General features: G+C 30.5%; 1 protein-coding gene across 1 annotated transcript in view; it reads left to right on the top strand.

Annotated features, from left to right (window-relative positions):
* The window catches only part of LOC107447751 (disulfide-isomerase A3), a 34,387-nt gene that overhangs the window by 2,387 nt on the left and 18,114 nt on the right, over positions 1 to 13,886 (top strand). The window contains exons 2-5 of the mRNA XM_043048824.2: positions 6,757 to 6,844; positions 7,841 to 7,964; positions 8,981 to 9,102; positions 12,350 to 12,483. Coding sequence (XP_042904758.1) covers positions 6,757 to 6,844; positions 7,841 to 7,964; positions 8,981 to 9,102; positions 12,350 to 12,483 — 468 coding nt within the window. The remainder of the gene's footprint in view (positions 1 to 6,756; positions 6,845 to 7,840; positions 7,965 to 8,980; positions 9,103 to 12,349; positions 12,484 to 13,886) is intronic.

A 13,886-nucleotide genomic window follows, 5' to 3' on the forward strand; every position in this document is an offset into this window, starting at 1 on the left:
CTGGTTTAATTATTATAATTTGACTTGCATTTCTAAAAAATAATTTATATGAACCATATAAATTAGGTAAATAATGGTAACCGAAAAACGAAGTTTAAAATGATAAACTTTAATTTATTTAGCGTGAAAGGTATTCTGAAATTTAAACCTACAATTTACAATAATTCATTCAGCTACTAAGGCGTTATAAAATTTTAATCTACAGTCTTGCCCTGTGGCAAATTTTTTTTGGGCTTTTCTGCGGAAAACCTTTCTAGCACTAATATCTTTCTGCAAGATACCTTAAATAGTAACTAATATACATGTTATTAATTAAATTTAAAGTAACAGAAACATTGCATTTACAAAGAAAAGCCTATTTGGATATAATAAAATTGTATGTATTTAAAAAATAAATATGTACCTAATATTTTTTATTCTAATATCATGGGCTATATTCTTACTTTTTGTAAGAGGAAAACACACCAATTTCTTTTTTAACATTTCGTAAATCATCATCACATAAAAATTAATTAAAAATCGTAAAATCGGGGAAAGAAAAGAGAACCAAATTTTTTATTTTTCCCAAACGGGAATAAAAAATATCAGGAGCATTTCTTCTCAAAATCTTTCAAACATTTCTGCAGAAGAGAAATTTTTTGCTTCAACATTCTTTATTTTTCATCTCAAATAAGAATCTAAAAATTAAGAACATTTCTTCTCCCTCTGATGCTTGAAAAAGGCATCTTTTAAATATAATTTTAGAGAAAGGAAAAAAATGCAAAGATTTTTGCAGAAAAGAAAACCAAAATTGTTTACTTTCTAAAGTTAAATTCTTTCTGAGACAATGTTGCCATGATTCTGCTACTGGGCAGTTTTGTACCAGAGCCATCTGTTGCAATTTCATAATTCTCTAATTTCTGCATAATTTGAGTTAATCCATCATTTATCTTTCTCTAGGAACATAAATATCCTTTCTTCATAATCATGCTTTCTCATACAGGATATTTCTATTTATTCATCTTCTGTTTGATGTATTTGTCCAATATCATTCTTTTATCTGTTTCTTTTCCATTCTACTAACAGAAATTGATAGCACATCCTTTGGCATTAGTGGATTCGACTCTTCTACACCTGTAACATCATTCATAATTTACCTGTTCTCTTTAAAGTGGAATCTCTTCTACTCAGAAGGAAAAAATACGCTATATTCAATAACATTTCTTAAAAGTTTCAATTATTGAGTGTCAGGAAGAAAATGGATATTATTCTGTAAGATCTTGGAATTTATCTCTTGAATATTTTGGGTATTTTCTGCTGCAACTTTTGCAAATTCTTCTGTAGTTGTAACCAACCTTCCAGCAAAAAAGATTTCCTACAACATATGTTTTATAATTACTTGTTATAATGTTTACACAGTTGTATGCATTTATAATTAAAATGTTTTATATCCTTACACCATATTTTGCAACATGAATGTTAAATTGGTAAACAGATTTTTTTGTTTAAATTTTCTTGCAGTTCTATCACTAAAAAATGTACAGTATGGAACCCGTTATCCAGAATTCAGAAAACTGGAAAACCAAAAAACCGGAATGAAATTCAATACATCTTCCCGCCATTTAAAAAAAAAAAATTTTTTATTTTCCTCATAAAATTTTAGGATTTTTCTTTTTTGAAAGATGTTTACCTTACAATCATTTTGGAAATAATCATTAGCATATTACTTCAATGTTTTCTCTTTTTAAGATTATTACCAAATATTTTTTTTCAGTTTAGTTTAACAATTAAAAAAACGTCTTTTTGTAGCGATTCAGAAAACCGGAAAAATCAGTTATCCGGAATAGCGATGATCCCGATCGTTCCGGATAATCGGTTCCCTACTGTATTTTCTGATTGAGGAAATAGAACTAACTTGTCACAGTCAGAGAGGACTGTGCTCTGGAAAATCCAGATTTTCGGTTTTTTGCTAACTGCAATCCGGAAATCCAAGATACAGAAGTTTCGAGAAATCATCCATCGCATTTATATGTAACTTGTATATTTTATTTAAAAATATTAAAACTAGAATTTATACTTGCTTTGCATCTCTTTCATTTGTAGATATTTTTTATTTGGTAGAGCAATAAATGTGATTAGGGATAAAAGTAAACTCACACATAATTATTAATTTAAATTATGCTGCATATAATTTATTTAGAATTTTGTGTTGCGAAAATGTCGATTTTAAATTATGAGGACATAAATTTTTTTAAATGCGAATTATTTTACTCGAAAATTTTTCAGGAGTTTTGAGTTGGACTCACAATTACCCCTGCAGTGAAGAACAATAACAGGAAGGAAAAAACAGCCGCGTTTCTGTGATCCATTTCGTAACTTTTAAACGTATATTCAGGCTTTTTTTTCTTTTTGTCCTTAATAAACATTACCTCTGAAATTGTCACTTGCTGATGAGGCCAATGAATAGCTTGGATTTTAATTGCAGAATTTTCTACTTGTACAACCACAGATTTTTCATTTGCTTTTTCTTTTTAAAGAATTTGTTGCCTTTCAATGTAAGTGTGCTTTTAAATTTAAAATTTGTTCTTTAAGAAGATGAAAACATTCTATAATTGAGCCTTTATCTGAGCACTGGTAGTTTCATATATGACTGGCTTGTCTTTGGGAGAACAATTAAAGTACCAAGTCTGATTAAAAAATTATAATGTATTTGCAAAACTGTTTCCTATGAAGGATAATAATTCTCAAAAAGCCATTCAGGAGCATTTTTTTTTTTGCAAAAACAGGCAAGAAAGGAACTAATTTTACTGCCAGTTTTATCTCCCCCTATTCCAATCTGCGATACAAACAGCCCTGGATAACGCGAAGTCATTTATATGGAATTAAATTGCATGGACTTAAAATTCTTTAATGCTAAAATTAATATTAAATTTTATCTGTTTTAAATGTCATACCTGCTAAGTCTCCAATTTTTTCTAACAGACACCTGTATTTTAAATCTATCTCCTGTTTATCCATATATTCTCAAATTTCTCTTTGTTAAGAAAATTTTTCGATAAAATATCCGCAGATGGCAAAAATACTTCTCTTATTCCTTAACAGATGGTGCTATTGTCAGTACTGCAGTATATTGAGTGGTGTCTCAGGGGATAGAGCATTTGCTTTCCAATGAAGCGAATCTGGTTCGAATCCCAGTGATGGCTGGTCTATACAAATTCTGCCTCTGGCCGCACAGACCACGTTGCTTAAGTAAAATATTCTCAGTGGTAGACAGATAATTGGTTAGTCCCATTATCGTCCGGCTAACCGTAGGTGGTTTTCCTCTCCATGTATTGCAAATGCTGGTTAGTTTCATCAAAAAGTCCTCTATGAAGGCTAAGTTCTCCTAGAAGTTCCTTTGTCTTCTGGATTGGGTTCGAAATTACAAGACTAAGGAGTTGAACATCAGTAGTTGTGGACCCTAAATTGGGTCTGCTGTTTAACGAGAGTTATAAAATAAAATAGTTAAAGTAATTATAAATAANCCATCATTTTGGAAATAATCATTAGTGTATTACTTCATCGTTTTTTTTACTTGGGTTTAACAAATAAAAAAACTGCTTTTTGTAGCGATTCAGGAAACCGGAAAAATCAGTTATCCGGAATAGCGATGAACCCGATCGTTCCGAATAGTCGGTTCCCTACTGTATTATGTTTTATAATTACTTGTTATAATGTTTACACAGTTGTACGCGTTTAATTAAAATGTTTTATATCCTTACACCATATTTTGCAACATGAATGTTAAATTGGTAAACAGATTTCTCGTTTAAATTTACTTACAGTTCTGTCACTAAAAATTGTGTTTTCTGATTGAGGAAATGGAATCAACTTGGCACAGTCAGAGAGGACTGTGCTCTGGAAAATATCTGGATTTTCGGATTTTTCGCTAACTGCAATCCGGAAATCCAAGGTCCAGAAGTTTAACGAAATCATCGATCACATTTATATGTAAAACTTCTTGTATATTTTATTTAAAAATATTAGAACTAGAATTTATACTTGCTTTACATCTCTTTCATTTGTAAATACAGTCAACCTTCAGTATACCAATATAGTGAACCTTCAAGGGACCGAAATTTCTGTTCACTATAACCGGGAGTTCACTATATCAGTTCTGTAAACAATTTTAACTAATGGTTCCGAACTCCTTTTTATTATACATTATTTAAATAAATGACCGACAAAATGAAATGCAAAAATGACTGAAAAAGAATACGTAGTAACAAAAAATGTGTTAACTTGCTTTTATTTTTATTACTCTTCGTTTTGCATACAAAAAAAAGTTAGTGATCTTTAGCTGATGCAGGGAAAAATTTATCCATACATCTGCCTGAGTTGGTTTTTGTTTAGGGATGGAAAAGTGAGATAAAAGAAGCGAACAAGAAAAAATGCTTATAGCTACATTCCACTCTTATGGATGGTCTTAAAAATTAGTATAAGCATTTATTTTGAAGTAGACATTTCAGATATATTTTTAAAAAATGAAGAAAAAATTCAGTCGAAGACAGAAAAAAGTTCATTATATCCAACTTCCTCACTTTTTTAGTTCACTATATCCACAATAAATAACATTATACGTGTATAGCAAGGCACGGGACCGAACATTTCGTTCACTATATCCGGGAGTTCACTATAAACAATGTTCACTATAGCGAGGTTTGACTGTATTTTTTATTTGGTAGAGTAATAAATGTGATTAGAGATAAAAGTAAACTCAGACATAATTATTAATTTAGAGTATGCTGCATATAATTTGTTTAGAATTTTCTGTTGTGAAAATATAGATTTTAAATTATGAGGACATTAATTTTTTTAAATGAGTCATTAATTATTTTACTCGAGAAATTTTCAGGATTTTTGAGTTGAACTCGCAATCACCCCTGCAGTGAAGAACAATAACAAGAAGGAAAAAACAGCCACGCTTCTGCGATCCATTTCGTAACTTTTAAACGTATATTCAGGCTTTTTGTCCTTACTAAACATTACCTCTGAAATTGTCACTTGCTGATGAGGCCAATGAGTAGCTTGGATTTTAATTGCAAAATTTTCTACATGTAAAACCACAGATTTTTCATTTGCTTTTTCTTTTCTTTTTAAAGAATTTGTTGCCTTTTAATGTAAGTGTGCTTTTAAATTTAAAATTTGTTCTTTAAGAAGATGAAGACATTCTATAATTGAGCCTTTATATGAGCACTGGTAGTTTCATATATGGCTGGCTTGTCTTTGGGAGAACAATTAAAGTACCAAGTCTGATTAAAAAATTATAATATATTTCCAAACTGTTTCCTGTGAAGGGAAATAATTCTCAAAAAGCCATTCATGAACATTTGTTTTTTGCAAAAACAGGCAAGAAAGGAGTTAATTTTATTGCCATTTTTATCTCCCCCATTCCAATCTGCGATACAAACAGCCCTGGATAACGCCAAGTCATTTATATGGAATTAAATTGCATAGACTTAAAATCCTTTAATGCTAAAATTAATATTAAATTTTATCTGTTTTAAATTTCATACCTGCTAAGTCTCAAATTTTTTCTAACAGACTCCTGTATTTTAAGACTATCTCCTGTTTATCCATATATTCTCAAATTTCTCTATTTGCTGAGAAAATTTTTCGATAAAATATCCGCAGATGGCAAAAGTACTTCTCTTATTCCTTAACAGATGGTGCTGTTGTCAGTACTGCAATATATTGAGTGGTGTCTCAGGGGATAGAGCATTTGCCTTCCAATGAAGTGAATCTGGTTCGAATCCCAGCGATGGCTGGTCTATACAAATTCGGCCTCCAGCCGCTCAAACCATGGTGTTTAAGTAAAATATTCTCAGTGGTAGACAGATATTTGGTTAATCCCCTTACCGTCCGGCTAACCGTAGGTGGTTTTCCTCTCAATGTATCGCAAATGCTGGTTAGTTTCATCAAAAAGTTCTCTATGAAGGCTAAGTTCTCCTAATACTTAGAAGTTCCCTTGTCTTCTGGATTGGGTTCGAAATTACAAGACTGCGGAGTTGAACATTAGTAGTTGTGGACCCTAAATTGGGTCTGCTGTTTAACGAGAGTTATAAAATAAAATAGTTAAAGTAATTATAAATAATGGTTTTAAAAAATCTTAAGATTAAGATTTTTGTACATATTTTTTTACTCACTAAATGTAAGTGCTTATACTTTGAATTTCTCTTTTTGATTTACATGATTATGTAGTATGATGTATCTAAACTTGACTCCTAGCCTAAAAAGTGGTGTTAGTAAAATCTCCCTTATTTTATTTCTCCAATGTTGGCAGATCTGAAAATTGAACTACTTATTTCATACTTACGAGAATATTTCTGTATAGGGATCTGTTGTGCCTGCCAAGGTGCCAAATGGATTTTAAACTTAAATTTTGCTGGGAGGTTGCAAGGTGGTTCCTTTTTGCATTGTTTTTATTTTAGTTTCTAGCAGGCCGTGGCACGGAAGTTGCCAAGATTTGGTGATTATTAAGCTGCAGGTCACGGAAATCGTCCCTTCTGATATCTTGGAGAGAATCCCATCTTTCTCAAGACTAATAAAAATTTAGAAAGTTTTTACTAATGTATAATATAATTTTAGTTTTAAGTTTCTCTCCATTGTAATTTTTTTCAAATGTTCGTATTACTGTAAGGTATTTAATTACTCAGCTATGTATTTTCAATTTTGAAATTTAAATGTTGATTATTAAATAATATTGAAAAAACATAACTTATATATAAACTTTTTTAGGTGTGGCCATTGTAAAAGACTAGCTCCTGAATATGAAAAAGCTTCAACAGTACTAAAGAAAGCTGATCCACCTATTCCTCTTGCTAAAGTATGATCAATATCTAAGGTTCTTTTTTAAAAAAAAGTTTTTTAACAAGTCTCAAATGTAAAAAAAAATTCTGAATTTTTTTTTCTGATTGTGGAAATGTGTCCAGAGTGGATGTCCAGATATGAGAGTCATAGTTCATAGCCAGTGGTCTGTCCAGGCCAAATTTACTACCGTTTAGCGGTACCTTCACAAGTTCTCCTTTAGGAAAAATTTCAAAAAATAATTTTTCTTAATTTTATTTTTTTATCCCGTAAGAAACGATAAATCCATATTTTTGTGTTGATTTTTTAATATAATTTTTTATTTTCACACATTATGTCTAAATTTTCACAAAATGGGTACCTTTCAGAAAAACCTAGACAGACCTCTGATGGCGTTTTTAAAAAAGGGCTTATTTTCGTTTCTTAAGAGCCCTGAAAGGTGCTTTTTTATTGGGTGTTTTTAAAAAGTGCAATTTTCTTTTTTCGAAAATGAGATTTAGCCACATATTCTGCAAAAGCGGGGCTTTCATGTTCTATTCAACGTTTTCACAATTCTTTTGAACACAATGCATTTTGACTTACTGTCGATCTGTGGTGTATGAAAGTGCCAATCATAAATGTTTGATGAAATACTTACAGGTCCACATGTGTGTATACTTAGGTAATTTCTGGTGGGTCTGCACTCTCATCTGCTACTCTGCTGCATTTTGCAAGATATTCTCTATTTCAGCCTTCATTTTCTACCCTCTGATAACAAACCCAAAATCTCTCAGATCTGTTTATGGTGGCTAATATAATCAAGAAAAAAAGTTCTTTGTCAAAAACTAGTTATTTTGTCATGCTCATGTTAAGTCTTTGAAAAAAATTTTGAATTTTGTTAATGTATATAGTGCTTAAAATATTTTTTGAGTGCTTAAAAAGTACTTTGACTCTACAATTCTGCCATGGAGAATCTGACCATTCTCTTTATTTTCCAGTTTGATAATAAAATATTTAACTTTTTCAATTTCTTTAGGTGGATTGCACATCTGACAATGGAAAAGATACTTGTTCAAAATATGGTGTCAGTGGTTATCCAACTCTGAAAATTTTCAGAAATGGTGAATTTTCATCTGAATATAATGGTCCAAGAGATGCTGGTTTGTATTAAATTTTAAATCTTTATATTCTGGTTTTGCCAAAAGAGTCATTGAAACAGATGAGTTTTTTTCTCTCCTTTTGGCAAGTTTTTTCCCCCAATATAATAAAAAAAATTCTACCTTTTTCAAAAAAGAAAAAATCAACTTCATTGAATTTTGAAAAAATTAGTTTTACTTCATACCGTGTAGTTTGTAAAAAGTGGTTTAGGGTGCTTATTTTCATTTTTCTAAAGCCCTTAAGGATGTTTTTTAAAAATGCATAATTTTCACTTCTCCAAAATGAGGTTTTTTATTTTTAACATGGCCATGAATTGCTTAAACAGCGTGCTTTTCACATTGACTCATTAAACATTTTCACAATTCATTCAACTACGACCCATTTCGGCTTACCGTAGGTCTGTAGTGTAAAGTGCCAATCATTTTACACGTTTGCTGATCTCTATGTTGTGGGTCCGCAAGTGTATATACTGACCTGGATTTGGTGGTTCTTGGTAAATCTCTCAAATTCTTGCAAATCGCGAGCGCCAAACTAAATAAATTTTTTCCCACAGTAGCAAAATAAAATTTTATTTCTTTTGTTAATATAATTGCTGGTGTAGTATGTAAAAACTATTTAATTTTCTGCAAATTACTAATTTTTTTGATATAAAAATTAAGTAATAGAACACTTAACGTTGATATAAAAAATTATCATATTGGACCAACTTGCCTAAATAAATCATGGTCTATGACAATTATGTCATTTAATAAAAATTTAGTCAAATTTTTGATTAATTTTTGTACTTATTTAGGCAACTATTTTCGTAGTTTTCGGCTACTGAAAGGAACTATTTTGTTCATTTTTTTCTGTGGCAACCCTGTAGTCTATGACAGCAAAAAAAAAAAAAAAAAAATTTGAAGGGGTGTCCCAGGTAATTTGTTTTGTCAGGATTGTTTTAGTCTAGAAATAGACTAATGTAATTTCTGTGTTTATTGTTTATGAGCTATTTCAATGAGAAAGGAATTTTTTGTTTTAGATGGTATTGTTAAATACATGAAGGCTCAGGTTGGGCCAAGTTCCAAAGAACTGAAGACACTGGCAGAATTAGAAAAGTTCACAGCTGAAGAGACAGTTGTTGTCGGTAATACATTTTTTATACTTTCATATTGAATAATCATTCATATTAAATTTTCTCTTTTTTTTTTAAATATATGAAAAAATTGCAAATCTTAATTTCTGCACTTAATTTTACAATTCAATTTCAATGAAATCATTAAAAATGGAATGCAGATTAGTTTCATAGATGTTCTTAACAATCTGAAAATATGTATATAAAAAGACCAGGGATTGAAAAAATTGCCTGATCCTTTAGCTGTTAATTAATACTGTTAATTAATACAATTATATCAGTAGTTACATTACAATAAAATTCCTTTTTTACTTATTGATTTTCTTTTTTAAGAAAGATAATTTTGCACTGTCACTATTGGTATATGTCTATTCGATAATAAACAATCATATTAATTTTAAAGTACTTAATTTTTCAAAAGCCAAATTAATAAGTGATTGAATTGTTCCCAACAGACAGTTTGGAGGATGGGAAGAGGTCCATGGTTGGTGATTTTTCAAAAGATAAAATACCCAAAAACAAAGCAAAAATCCTTAATCAATATTAAATTTGAAAAATAATTTGGCTAAAGCTAATCACCAAAAAGACTGAGATTTAGTAACTGAAAAATTTTTGTGGTAAGAATAAAAAGCTATAAATAGATGATTAGATAAAAAGTTAGTCGTTGCATTAATTGTTAAGAATAAAGTATTTAACTTTGCTTTTTTTAAAATGTAATAAAAATGAAATAATTGGTTTGATTAAAATTTTGTTANATCTGCTAATGGCAAAAATACTTTTCCTATTCCTCAACAGACAGTGCTATTGCCAGTACTGCAGTATGTTGAGTGTTTATAGTTTAAGTAATTATAAATAATGGTTTAAAAAATCTTTAGATTAAGATTTATATACATATTTTTTACTTCACTAAATGTAAGTGCTTATATTATTTTCGATTTTGAATTAAATGATTACGCATTGTGTATCAAAACTACTTGTAGCCCAAAAAATGTTGGTAAAATCTTAGTATTTTAACAAAGTTGTCAGGTATGGATATTCAAAGGTAGTTCAGCTATACTATAATATTTCTGTATTTTTTATGTATGTTGAACCAGTGTTTTCATTACAGAAAAAAAGTGGGTGAGAATTTCTCACCCTTTCTCAAAAACTGGGTGAGATTTCAAAAAGTTTGGTGAGATTTCTAAAAATGAACAAAACACGAATAGACTTGGAGAAAAAATATTTCATTTTTAACATCTTCTAATTTTTAAAGCATTGAATATTTTTGCTGCATTATCAAATGGAAAATGTTCTATATCTACTTTTTCATCAGCTATTCTCATTAGGTTGCTCAAATGCTTATCAGTCAATCTATTAGTATATTTTGTCTTAATTCGGTTTTGGGTGCAACAGATGCTGAACTATTCGGAACCACTAAGAAAATTTGTAGCATTGTGCACACATTCCTATCCTCTTCACCTGCCAGCATAGGCTTTTCAATTATTTCTGTTACGGAATAGTGAAGTTATTTTCATGTTCATGCTAGTATTTGATCTGTATCCGTTGAATGTCCCTATTTGCTTCTTTTGACCGTTCCTACCGACATTTATTTCATTTTGATTTGTCCGTTACTACCGTTCCTACCGAATGTTCCTATTTGCTTCTTTTGACCGTTCCTACCGACATTTATTTCATTTTGATTTGTCCGTTACGGACTAGAAAATATTGCCTTAACAAGGTATTTGTCCATCTTACATTCAAGCACAAAAAATTTAAACGTCTTACATGAAGAAACCTTACCTACGGTTAACACGTGGTTGCAGAGAAATGTGTTCTGAAAGGGTTTCGGGGGGGGGGGCATTGTGTTCTGCTGTTCACACTGGTTCTCAACAATACTGGTAAATAGGAAAGCTTGATAACAAGGACCGATGTTGAAAATAAAGAAAGATCAAGGAAGAAAAAAGAAACTGATTTCATTTAAAATAGCGGAAGACAAAATTTTTTGCAAAATTCGCGAGATTCGCTAATTTTGAAATTCATTAATAGAGTGCGAGAACTTCTCGCGTTAATCATTTTTTAATGCGAGAAAAGAAAAAAATATGCGAGATTCTCACGCTGTAGTGAGAACACTGGTTGAACTATTCTTTATTTCTCAGTTTTTCCAGCAAAAATCCCCTCTTAGTTTTATTTAGAAGAAAAAGAAAACTCAGAGATTGTGTGGGCTTTGTAAGAAGAAAAAAAAGGATATTGGTCTGTTATAAAAATGTATTAAGAGGAATTTTCTTACAAAGGGAAACTTAAAATTCGGGATAGTTTAACATTATCAGTATAGGCAATTTTCACGACCAGTAGTAAATGACATAGGAAGCGAGGTAATGGACTACATAAAACTATAATCCCATTGTATNCAGTATGTTGAGTGTTTATAGTTTAAGTAATTATAAATAATGGTTTAAAAAATCTTTAGATTAAGATTTATATACATATTTTTTACTTCGCTAAATGTAAGTGCTTATATTATTTTCGATTTTGAATTAAATGGTTACGCATTGTGTATCAAAACTAATTGTAGCCCAAAAAATGTTGGTAAAATCTTACTATTTTTCCAAAGTTGGCAGGTATGGATATTCAAAGGTAGTTCAGCTATACTATAATATTTCTGTATTTTTTTTTTATGTATGTTGAACTATTCTTTATTTCTCAGTTTTTCCAGCAAAAATCCCCTCTTACAGTTTTATTTAGAAGAAAAAGAAAACTCAAAGATTGTGTGGGCTTTGTAAGAAGAAAAAAAAGGATTGCTCTGTTAGAAAAATGTATAAAGAGGAATTTTCTTACTTAAGTAAACTAAAAATTCGGAATAGTTTAACATTATCAGTATAGGCAATTTTCACGACCAGTAATAAATGACATAGGAAGCGAGGTAATGGACTACATAAAACTAAATTTCCATTGTATGCAATGAGAAAGTTTCTATAAAATTGCATTCCTTTCTGCTAATTTAAAATAAATTGCTGTATAAATTTTTTTTCTTTAAATATCTGGTTATATTTGAACAAAAATTAAATTAATTTGGGCTCAATGACTCTGACTTACGGGGAAATCTCGGACTTACAAGGAAAGTCAGTAAATTAGAAAATCCCTTATTGTACTGCTGCATTTATTTTGAAAAGATTTGTCTTTGAGATTTTCATTTTAGTTCTTAATTCTGTGTTTTTTTGTGTGCATTGCTTAAATTAATTTCCTTGTTAACTTGTTACTTCTGATTTGTTACAATCCTTTCCTTGGTTATTAACATAGCTAATCTCGTTTTATTTCAGTCACATTGTCTTACATCGTGCAAAGAAATACTTCAGCAAATTTGAAGAACAAGATGTTAAGTACTCAGGATCTGCAGACAAAACAGAAATAGTTGACTTTGTCAAATCTAGCTAGTAAGTAGATTGTTTTTGATAATTTTTTTTATTCACTCGGAGGGTCAGCCACTATCTCTCATTGCTCGCTGTGGGGAAAGGAGTTATCAACACGTCTATAGAGTTAACACTTCTCCTTTACTAGTGATTAAATTATTGTAGTGGTAGTTACTCCCCCACCAGAATTTTATCTGGGATGGAATTGGATGAATTGATATCACTAGCCTTTATGCAAAAGACCGGGAGGGATGTATTAAGTTCACCGGATTTTGAGTGCTGGTCGTGAGAGTTATATTGAGTTCACAGTTGTGTACACGGTCACTCCTGTCTTGCCATTACCAGTAGAGTGTGTACAAGCTCCAGTGGTGTGTGATCGATACTGAGCAGCAACAGTGTGAGGAGAACAATGTTGCAGTCACAAATAGCTGGCCAACTGTTCAATTTGTACCATCCATCAAAGTAGGCATGTTTAAATCAAATCCACAACAGAGCGAGCCTCCAAATCTAATAGTTTATTTTAAGTTTCCCTCTTTAATGAACTTTTTTTTGAATAAAATATCAGTACAGTGAAAAATCTGTCAGTTTTATGTTAGCTTTTTCATTCATCTATAGTATGAACACAAAAATCCAAATTTCGTGAATCCGTGGCTTTCTAGGGCAGAATTCAGCTAAATTTTTGTAATTACGCTGGACAAATTAAGCCAATCAAAAGTCTGTATTTTTACACATCACAAAATATGATATGGTTACAAAATGCCTCTTTATATTGGAAATTATGAGTTAACATTATGCATAACATTTCAAGTATATTTAATGTCAATCATAACTGGAAAATATTGTAGTTTTTCTATTTTGATGACTTTAAAAATTCCTGAAATTCCCTTTGTGTAAAACATTTAGTACATTATGTTCTAAATATTATGCAACAATTATCATGAAATTTATATTTCGTGAAATCTTTAATTATTTTAAAACATAATAAATATGTAGTTAGTGTTTACCTTTATTGAAAGACTTTTGCCCAGAGAAACGGACCAGTAACTTTTTTAATGTATTTCAATCTAAAACTAATTTACTTTTGATAGTATCAAAGCTTAACTCCGCCCCCTTCAGGGGGCATCCAGGGAAGATATCTAATTGCTCTTTATTGTATTATATCTAATTGCTGAATCTCTGGAAAGTTTTAGAATACTTAGCTTAAACAAGAGTAACCCTTAATTTATTTATTTAGTGATTAATTGATAATTAAATAAGTACTATTATCAGATAATTTAGATGGTGAATATAAGCAGGGTTGCCACTCCAGGAAGAATGGGGAAAACCTAGAAAGTACACGGAATATAAAAATCACCTAAAATAACTGGGAAATTTGAGTTTTTCCTTACAAACTGGGGAAATACAGGGAATTTTATTTCTTATTTTCC

This window comes from Parasteatoda tepidariorum, chromosome 5 (assembly GCF_043381705.1).
Source record: "Parasteatoda tepidariorum isolate YZ-2023 chromosome 5, CAS_Ptep_4.0, whole genome shotgun sequence".
NCBI lineage: Eukaryota > Metazoa > Arthropoda > Arachnida > Araneae > Theridiidae > Parasteatoda > Parasteatoda tepidariorum.